Source organism: Sinocyclocheilus anshuiensis, unplaced genomic scaffold (genome assembly GCF_001515605.1).
Source record: "Sinocyclocheilus anshuiensis isolate Anshui unplaced genomic scaffold, SAMN03320099.WGS_v1.1 scaffold870, whole genome shotgun sequence".
NCBI lineage: Eukaryota > Metazoa > Chordata > Actinopteri > Cypriniformes > Cyprinidae > Sinocyclocheilus > Sinocyclocheilus anshuiensis.
In genome coordinates, this window is record NW_015540842.1 from 535,786 (window position 1) to 546,881 (window position 11,096).

The following is an 11,096-nucleotide window of genomic DNA, read 5'->3' on the forward strand; positions in this document are numbered from 1 at the left end:
GTATTTATATATACATAATAAATATACACAGTACACACACATGAACGCAGTAGGCCAAAGCACATGTGACGCGCCATTCCCGCATTCGCGACCGCTCGCACCTTATGTTTGCAGCTGAATGCAAATGATCATAACTGATGGACAATTATGCCCATGAAAAGACATCAGCAATCTGGCGCCGAGAAAAGAAAAAGAAAAAAAGATGAAGCCCGATCGCTTTCAGGTACATTTATAATCCTGTGAAACTTTTTTTGTTGTTGACGTTAATAACCTGTTTTAATGTCAGTAATACGCTAATTTAACCACCAACAACGCATCTAATATTCTCTCCGAGTTTCCATGTTCCCTTACAAAAATTAGCCATGGTTTTACTATGAATAAAACCAAAAATCATTGTTCTTGTAGCCATGGATGGTAACCACAAATTACTTACAAATTACTAGGTTTTGTTACTTCAAATAATAGTTTACAAAGAAGAATTTTTTTTTTTTGTGGTTATAAAATCAGACCTAAGCCAACAACAGCCTTTAAAATGACTTAAAATGCATTATATAAAACAATGAGTCAATAATGATTGCTTAATTAATAAATATATGGTTTCATTGAATGACACTGTTAAAATACATAATGTACTGTAATACAAAATAAACAATTTATGTACATTACATATTATTACAAATGCCTGCAAATGGCACCAAAGGCCTGGTAATTGCTGCTGTTACACTTACAGGATGATCAAGTCCTTTAATATTGACCAAACATTTAGGCTAATTCAAATATCCACTTAATCTTTCATTTTTGGCCACCTTTTTGCGATAGAAATGCTACAGCCTCAATAATTTCTTCAACAAAAACATGTGGACATCACAACCCTTTCAAAACTTAACCATGGTTTTATCGTAGTAAAACTGCTTAGTTTTCTTTTGCGTGATTTCTGAATGCTTGAGACTATAAAATCAATCAGACAACTGTATTAATAAAATAATAGCCATAGGTAACTGTCTAGAGCTACAGTTGTAATTTGTAAACAATACAATTTAATTAGCTACAATTTATTTATTTATTTACTTTTATATTTTATTAAAGTTCTATTTTGACCCCTATAGTAGATATATATAATATTCAAATAGAAAACAGTTGTCTTGTACAATATTTCAGATTTCTACTGTATTCTCTATTCCTATTTGCCAAGAATTCACAATCTGCATTTGCATACTTGCATCAAGTGTAAGGATTAAAGAGAAAATGGAACCAAATTAAAAAAATTTTTGGTGCAAGAAAAAATATATGTGACCTTTTAAAAAATAAGCAGCATCCACAAGGTTTTTATCAAGACAGATACTATGAATTCTGCTGTAGTCTACAATAAAAGCTGTTCTTTGCTGATGTTCTTTACACAAGGACGAGTAACTTCTAACTTGCTGCGGTCGCGCTGGTCATCAATGCACATAGCTTTTCTGTGACATTTTCATCAGCCACAGCAAGACGAAACCCACAACCCCGGCACAAAGCATCTCCACCTGCCACGGCCCGCTGTACCTGTCTCACAGCTGCTCGGCCACGATACGGCCCCAGCAGGAGGACACAGGCTTCGCTAGGATTTCTGCACTGAGAACAGCTCAAGCGTGTGAGCGGATGTCTCAGCATGCTAACCATAAAGCTCTGTGTGCTGGAAAAAAATAAACATCTCCCCATCGCTTCAAAAATGTAGTGTTCGCTGCCTCGTGTAGACCTGCAGGCTAGAGGATATGAGCTTTTATCAGTCGGGGTCCAGACGGAATTGCACGCCGTGGCCCGCCGCCACCAGCGTGGCTGGCTGGCAATAACAATAATAAAAACTAATATCGAGGTGGGGTTAAAGGCATAGCCTTTGAAATCCATTCTTCCACTTTTCACTGCTTGCTGAACCAAGTAAGAGAGAGAGAGACGAGAGAGAGACGAGAGAGAGACGAGAGGCCGTGAGAAGAGGAGAAATAGATGAAACGTGAGTCAGAAAAAGAGAGACTGGGTCTAATGGAGCCATAAGTCTAGAACAAAGCGGTCAATAGCTCATTTTTTCATACTTGTTGATATGAGGTTTTCTGGACGTTCTAACTGTGTAGCACTACATGTATTCATATAAACTATTTAATTCATAAATGGATATTCTGTCAAGCATTTTTACAAACTCACGGCATTCCAAGGTCATATGTCTTACTTTCTTCTGGAAAACACAAAAAGAGAACTTTAGCAGAAGGTCCATGGTGAGGTCCATGTAAAAAAAAAAAAAAAAAAGAAGAAATAAGCAAGAAAACATACCTATAAAAACATCATATATATTCCTAATACTTTAAATACATGGGAGTTTTTAAATCTATTTTTCAAGGTATTTTTTTTACAATTACAGTATCATAAAAGAATAATTCATAAATATGATTGCTTTGGCAGAATTGCACCACCTTGTCTTGTCATAAAAAGGTAAAATGATCAGATATTTTAAGAGATTTATTAGCCTTTTTGATATCTCCTGCATTATTATTTATGTATGTTTCTGCATGCAAATTACAACTTAGGTTTACATATATCACAATTCAAACGTTTGCAATCAGATTATTTAAAAAAAAAAAAAGTTTATTCAGCAAGGATGCATTTAACTGATCAAAAGTGACAGTAAAGACATCTAAAATATGATAAAAGATTTCTATTTCAAACAAATGCTGTTCTTTTGAACTTATTTTTCATCAAAATATACAATAAAATAAAAAAGTATCAGTTTCCACAAAAATATGAAGCAGCACAATGGTTTTCAACATCGATAATAATCAGAAATGTTTCTTGAGCAGTAAATCAGAATATTAGAATGATTTCTGAAGATCATGTGACACTGAAGACTGGAGTAATGATGCTGAATATTCAGCTGCACATCACAGAAATAAATTACATTATATAATTATGGAATAAATGACAATATATAAAAATCTGTGATTTATTTGTCATTTTTATTTGTTCCCACTCCCATTCATTTTAAGGAAAAGAGTGCCATTAACATTCTTCAAAATATCTCTTTGCTGACAGAATTTTCATTTGTGTGAGAACACATTCCTAATAAATTTAGGAATTTTGACAATAATGATAGCATAAGTGCCGTATGTGACATGCAGAAAGGGTAAGAGAATCCAGGAAAAATAAATCCTTGAGGAAAACAACGCAGCTGCCCAGCACAAAACCATCACGGTGAGTTATGCACTTCTTTTCGCACACTATTATAGGAACTCTACCTTTCCATCTATTAAAGACAGACTCAAACGTCCCAAATGTTCCTCTGAAGACAAATGCCAGCTGGTTCTGCCCAGTCTCCACCTGCCTTACCTGATCTATCCCAGCATGCATTGGTACAGTGCACAGCAGGGACCCAGCATGCCCAGGTTTTGTGTTTAGGCATCTTTATTCAACAATCCCCCAAAGCAAAAACACTTCAGAAAAAAAAGGTAAGTTAAAAGGCCCCAACCACCTCAGCCTCCCAGCCTGTTCTCTCCATGCTGTTCCATTTAATGATAGTTTAGATCAATCTGGCGATGGCAGAGAGAAAGAAAAGAGAGTGTGTAGTCATTTCTCTCTGTACCGGCATGAAATTGTTGTAAAGGCTCTTCTGTTGGTGTGAGGGGGTGGTGAGGCCTTTGGGCACTGCTGCTTTTAGAAGAGCAATAATCATCAACATCTCTGAGAAAGCACATTGTGCCAGTGAGGTGGGTACAAAGGCAAACACCCTGGATGTGAACATGACTGCCGTTCTCTCTACCCTTCAGCAGACCGCTGTGTAAAGAACAGAAAAGAGAACATCACAGTATCAAAGGCAAGTGTGCGAAAAGACACGCACTATTGAACAACTAGTAGTCTTTAAAACAAATAGTCTTTAAAAATTGTTCACCAAAAAAAATTAACATTTGCTGAACATTTACTCACCCCCAGGCCATCCGAAATTGAGTTTGTTTTTTCAGATTTTGAGAATTTAACATTATATCACTTGCTCACCAGTGGATGCTCTGCAGTGAATGGGTGCCGTCAGAATAAGAGTCAAAACAGCTGATAAAAACATCACAATAATCCACAAGTAATCCACACCACTCCAGTCCATCAGTTAACATCTTGTGAAGCCAAAAGCTGCAAGTGTATAATTGGCTGAAATATGAGTTCTCTATCCATAATATTGTTTTTTCCAGAAAAAAGGCGTCCCATCTGAATCAGGAGAGAAATATGCATGGATCAAGGAGCGTTTACAAGCAAAAACAGTTCTAGACACATATGTTGGTCATTTTCATGTGAATGGGGATGGATTTTTTTTTAACTGGGGGAAGCATTATTATGGATTATGGTCTCATATTTCGGCCAAAAATTATGGTTTCAAGTTTAAAAATGTCTTAATGGGGAAATGGTTCATTAAAAACACAAAACTTTTCATTTCACAAGACGTCAATTAACAGATGGGAGTCTTTTGGATTACTTTTAGATTATTGTGATGTTTTTATCTGCTGTTTGGACATTCTGACGGCACCCATTCACTGCAGACGATCCACTGGTGAGCAAAATATGCAATGCTAAATTTCTCCAAATCTGTTCTGATGAAGACACAAACTCGTCTACATCTTGGATGGCCTAAAGGGGGAGTGAAATATTCCTTTAACAAAAATCAGAATTTGTTTAGAAGTAGCCTGAAATAATATACAACTTTTTATTTATTTCTTTTTAATGTGACTGTTTATTGCACCTTTAAATAACACTGATTTGAAAGTGTGCATATATAGTTTTCTTGAGTATTTTATTTGATGCATCAGTTTTTTTTTTAATCTAGTATAATATAGTTAGAATATGGAGCTTATAATCAAGGAGGAAAATCAGCTTTATCCAGAAATGTATATATAATTGCATCAGCAATTTTATCCAGAAAAAATGCAGTAGCTATAAATTATATGGCCAAAAGTAAGACTAAATTCTGATAGCTTGTAAAGTGAGATCTTTATAGCAAAATAGCAGAATACATAAAATACATATTAATATCAGTTGTCACTCTATAACTCCCAATAATGTTAAATGTTTAGTTTCATGATCAAAGCCCTGTAATGCAATGAAATACAATGACAACAAAACTACTAAAATACATTTGTGAACTTGATCTATGAAAAAAAGCAGAATTCTTATAATAGCAACTCTTATAATAGCAACAAGCAACAAGATTCTTAAAATATAAAATACAACAGAAACAATACTACAGCAGACGCTTTAACCTTCACCACTGCTTTGCCGTCAAGAGACACCAGATTGTACCTCTTCATGGAAAGTGGCGTATACAGTGAGTATTCCACTGTGAACACAGCCACTGTCTGTGCAAGACACTATTAATCAGCACATGGGTCACTCTAGCGGAGGTCTGTCAGGGGAAAGCCCATATGCTGATATGAGCTTAATAAGCATCATTACCCCCGCATTTCCTAAATGAGTTTTGTTTCGCAAAACAAGGAAAGAATGCAGTTCATCAGCTCCTTTATGAGGCCATCAAATCATAAGGAATCATTAGATGGGGTTTTATGCATCCTCTGCTTTGAGAGGTCTAGGAAAGTCCATATTGGATTGGCTAGAAAGGACACAGTGTATTTTGGTAAAAAAAAAAAAAAGGCGCAGAAAGCGATTATTTCAGAAAATGGATGAATTTGCATTAAACTTATTTTCTTTAGGGGTAAAGCAAATGGCCGAGGTCATCGTCTACCAAGTCATTTACATGCCATTAGGAATAAAGAGGCTCATGAATTGATCCTTTACAAGTTGGTCTTGCATGATAAAATGTTTGAATATTAAATAAGGTCAAAGCGGTGCACATCATCACCATTTACTACGTGTGTTCCAGAGATAATTCCTACCGAAATGGAAACCTTTGCGCAGATTTGGCACGCTTATATAAAATTATATGCTTAGAGAATGAGCTTCATCTACAAAAAGACTCTAAATAACTATTATCACTGTCAAATATTGAATCTTACTTGTTGACAAACAGTTAAATGTGCTAATTTTCTATAATAGTTGACCACATTATGGTTTCATATTATTCTTCCATGTTCCAACATATATATGTATGACTATATATTCTAATTCTAATTTTAGTTAAAGTTTTAGTAAGCTTTAGTCTGTTGTGTGTTTTTTGCCATTTATATATTATTTTTTATTTTATTTCAGTTATTATTTAAGTAAGGAAATTGCTTTTGAATGCTTTTAGCTGTAGTTAACTGTATATACAAAATAAATTCAATTAAATTAAATAAAAAATAAATAAATAAATAAATGTTTCAACTTAAAAAGTAAGTGTTTAGCTTGCCTTAAATTTTTGATGAAAAATGTAAAAAATAATTACTCATCCTCATGTCGTTCCAAACCCATAAGACCTTTGTTCATCTTCGGAACACAATTTTATTTTATTTTTATTTGCGCACAAAAAGTATTCTAATTGCTTCATAAAATTACGGTTGAACCACTGATGTGACATGGACTATTTTGTTCTTGGTACGTTTCTGGACCTTGAACATGGTAGGACCCTTGCTGTCTGGAGGGTCAGAGAGCTCTCGGATTTCATCACAAATATCTTAATTTCTGTTCCGAAGATGAACAAAGGTCTTACGGGTTTGGAGCGACATGAGGGTGAGTAATTAATGACAGAATTTTCATTTTTTGGGTGAACTATCCCTTTAAGTTTAGTCAACTCAAATATCCAAGTAGACACTTCCTACAATTTAACATTTCATTTTGACTAAACTTAAAATTCAAAGGCAGCACGGACACTTATTTGAAACAACGTTTATTAATTCATTCATGCGGAACACAATTTTATTTTATTTTTATTTGCGCACAAAAAGTATTCTCATTGCTTCATAAAATTACGGCTGAACCACTGATGTGACATGGACTATTTTGTTCTTGGTACGTTTCTGGACCTTGAACATGGTAGGACCCTTGCTGTCTGGAGGGTCAGAGAGCTCTCGGATTTCATCACAAATATCTTAATTTCTGTTCCGAAGATGAACAAAGGTCTTACGGGTTTGGAGCGACATGAGGGTGAGTAATTAATGACAGAATTTTCATTTTTTGGGTGAACTATCCCTTTAAGTTTAGTCAACTCAAATATCCAAGTAGACACTTCCTACAATTTAACATTTCATTTTGACTAAACTTAAAATTCAAAGGCAGCACGGACACTTATTTGAAACAACGTTTATTAATTCATTCATGCATTCATTCATTCATTTATTTATAAACAGTTCAATACATGAATATCTGTGAAAAGCAACTGTGATTTCTGAATTGGCAAATGCTGAATAGGGAGTAATTGATGTATACATAACCTCATCTTCAGAATAAAACTTTTCAGAACCTGGTTGAATTTAACAGGTTAGTTCACCCAAAAAGATATTTTTGATGAAATCTGAGGGCTCTCTGACCCTCCCATAGACAGCAAAGTAACTACCAGGTTCAAGGTCCAGAAAAGTACCAAGATGATAGACAAATTAGTCTGTGTGACATCAGTGGTTCAACTGTAAAGTTACCAAGCTACGAGAATACTTTTTAGTGCAAAGAAAACAAAAATAACGACTTTATTCCACATTTTCGTCTCTACTCTCACTTTGGACGCGCGTTCACGACAGTACCATGACGCGAGCGTGTAGCGGTGCTGACCCAGTTTCGGCGTAATGATGTCATCACGCCGGATCTGGGTCAGCGCCGGCCCCGCCACATACTCGCGTCATGGTACTGTCGTGAACGCGCGTCCAAAGTGAGAGTAGAGACGAAAATGTGGAATAAAGTTGTTATTTTTGTTTCTTTGCTTTTCTGGACCTTGAACGTGGTAGTTACCTTGCTGTCTATGGGAGGGTCAGAGAGCCTAAATATCTTGCATTTTCCACCACAGGAATCTGTCTTTCCACTTCCCAGTTGCTCTAAACACAATCATCTGTTCTCCAAATATAGAAGCAGACACGTCTGGTTCCCTTTACCAGCCCTTCAACCGTGCATCTGATGTTCAAAACCCAAATCCCAGCATCCGTACCGTGCCTGGTTGAAATAAGATTATTCACACCATCTGATTCAAGCAGTGTCTGTTTCCTTTACGTTAGCAGATGAAATAATCCAATAAGAGTCCTGTGAGGAGCACTCTCGCTCAGGTTACAACTCCCTCTGCGAAAGTCCCGCAGTTCAAAGTTGGACCCGCATTAATATTCCACCGGTGCCCGTACCAGTCTAAAAGATTCAATAGATGCTCAAAGAGCAGTGAACAGAACCCCCAGTGTTTCTGTCAAGTTTGCGTATCTGCTCGCCTGCCACAAAATCTTGGGCACCGATGTCTGGATCTTTGAAGATAACAGTCTTAATAAACATCCTCCGCAATTACTGTGAGGCAGACAGAGCGGGAAGGAGAGAAGGAGAGCGAGACAGAGCAGCGAGGACAGGGATTAGGTCAGATATCACTAAAGTCTAAATTGATGAGCTGTGGTCTTCAAAAGAAAAACTTGATACTGATCCTGCAATGACTCCTGAAAGCCTGCAGCTGGGTCTTACACAAACACACTGAAACATCATATCAACCATCACGGCAACTGAGCTGTTGTAATTCATAATCGTGGGATATACTGTATATTTTAGTAGCAATACGCCAATAAATATGGATAGTGCAAGTATCCCTATTATTTTTGTATTGCATTGCGTTCGTGATTTGAAGCAGCATCTTATCACTGAGATACTTTTAATAGAGATATACTATTAATAGCATTAATACGCTTGGTTTTCATTTTAATTTTAGTTAAAGGTTTAGTAATTATATATATTCGTTTTTATTTATTTAGCCTATTTTATTTATTCTATTTAAACAAACCCCTAACCCTTAATGTTATGCCTATTGATCTATTAACAAAACAAGTAAGGCCATGTCCACACGTACACGGGTAGTTTTTCCTTCTTCCATGTTAAAAAAAATCTCCGTCCACATGAAAACGCAAAAGCATGCTATGAAGCACTGTCAAGAGCATGCCAAGCCAACAGGTGGCGATATAATCTCAACCGTAAAGCCATGTTGGCCAATCAGAAGCCTGAAAAAGTTTCCAGTAGGCGGAGATAACAGCGCATGCTCCGACGTCACAAGCCAAAAACTCTGGTTTCACTGTCTACACGACAACACTGCAACCGGAGTTTTTGAAAATTTTCACCCTGGCAGGCGTTTTCAAAAATTTTCGGTTTCAGTGACCTGGTGCTGCGCTTGCGTGTGGATGAATGGCCAAACCGCGTAGAAAAAAACTGCGGTTTTGAAAATACCCACGTTCGTGTGGACAGGGCCTCAATTACAAGGTAATTAATTGCACAAATTTATGCAATTAATCATATTTAATGGCACGAAACATTAAAAATTGTAATAAATTGTAAAAAATTTGAACTATATCTCCAAATTCATGTGGGTATTTTAAATTTGTATTTTAAATATTTGTTTAATTGCATCTTTTTTTCTAAGTAAATGCCTCTTTTAATAAGATCATTTATAATTATAGCCATTCAACATTACAGAATTACTGAAATTATATTAATTCTATCTATCATATATCACCAATTACAGAACATTAACAAATTTTTATTTAAATAAATTTAAAATGATATTCACATAAACCCATTATAGTAAATGTCACATGATCACAGAAATTAGCATTACTTTTCCAAGCCCTTACTAAATATTAGACTTTGGCATGTGACTTTTGTCACCATTTTGTTCTATGGACTGAATAATACCCAAAATCATGTGATCGTGATTTTCTTCTGTTAAAAAAAAAAAAACAACCAAACAAAACAAAAAAAAAACCCACTCAAAACACCACCTACCAATGCCTTTTCAACCACCCTAGCAACCAAATAGCAACACACTAGTTAAAGTGAGTTTTTCACAGTCATGGCAATGAAATCAAATTTGATTTGTTTAAAAATGACTGTTTATAAACAGGTTTCCCAAACACTTTCCCTTATCTCCCATTGGTCAGATTCACAGACCCCAAACCCATGTCATTGGTTGAGCGGTTGCTATGTCAGGATGGTTGGATGCTTATAACATTGTTTTGATTGCACCACAGATACAAAGTGTTCACACCTTTCAGGGGAATCAGCCTATGAATGACTAACAGTTCACGCTGAATATCAATCTGGGATAAGGGAAAGTATTTTAGCATCTGGAAATATTGAACCCATCACCTTTAATATTGTTCTAAAGAATAAAAACCAAGACTTCATTGCCTGTAAATCATTTTAGTCTATTCTTCATCTGCTCTTTGACTCCATTCTGATATATGTGCATCTTTGTCTGTTGCTTTTTCACAGGTGATAAAGTACTAAATATTTCATCCAAAGCTCCACACTCAGAGGACACACAGAGACTTAGAGGTGCTTTCTCTACCCTTATTGAACTTCTTAAATAATTCACAGGCCGACTGAAATGATGCCATACCTCTGGTCATGACGATGCCCGCCAGGCCTTTGTGACGCGCATGCAGCAGCGAGGAGCAGCCGGCCAGCTCTGTGTATTTCTCTCGCACCAGGTGGAATATCGCATCCGCAAACTCCTGCAAGTCACAACAGGTTCTTGGTAAGTTTGTTGCCTTATTAAAAATATATGTTCATATTGACAATATTTTGTTGTTCGTGTACCATATCATCACACTGTAAAGTACTAAAAACAATGTATAGTAACTTCCAATAATAATTTGAAGTAACAAACATCGTAGAATGTTTCATATCAGTACAACAAGTGATTTAAATTCAAATGCGAAGGTATTTGAAAAAAAAAAAAAAGAATATTTCCATGAAAAAAATTCCATTCTGAACCCGAATTTAAATTGCACAAGGAATTATTATATTCTATTATATTTTATTAATGCATATATCTGTTAAACATTACATTATAAAATTATGAATGAAAACTATTGTAGAATTTTTCAGAGCAGTGAGTGCATGTATTTCAAAAACAAAATGAATTTCAATTCTGCTTCAGAGTGGATTTTTTAAAATGGAAATATGAATTATTCATGTGTGTGTATATATATATATAT

General features: G+C 35.7%; 1 protein-coding gene across 1 annotated transcript in view; it reads right to left on the reverse strand.

The window, feature by feature from the left end:
• LOC107687536 (double-stranded RNA-specific editase B2-like) overlaps nt 1-11,096 on the reverse strand; it is a 177,251-nt gene that overhangs the window by 23,814 nt on the left and 142,341 nt on the right. The window contains exon 4 of the mRNA XM_016484913.1: nt 10,496-10,610. Coding sequence (XP_016340399.1) covers nt 10,496-10,610 — 115 coding nt within the window. The remainder of the gene's footprint in view (nt 1-10,495; nt 10,611-11,096) is intronic.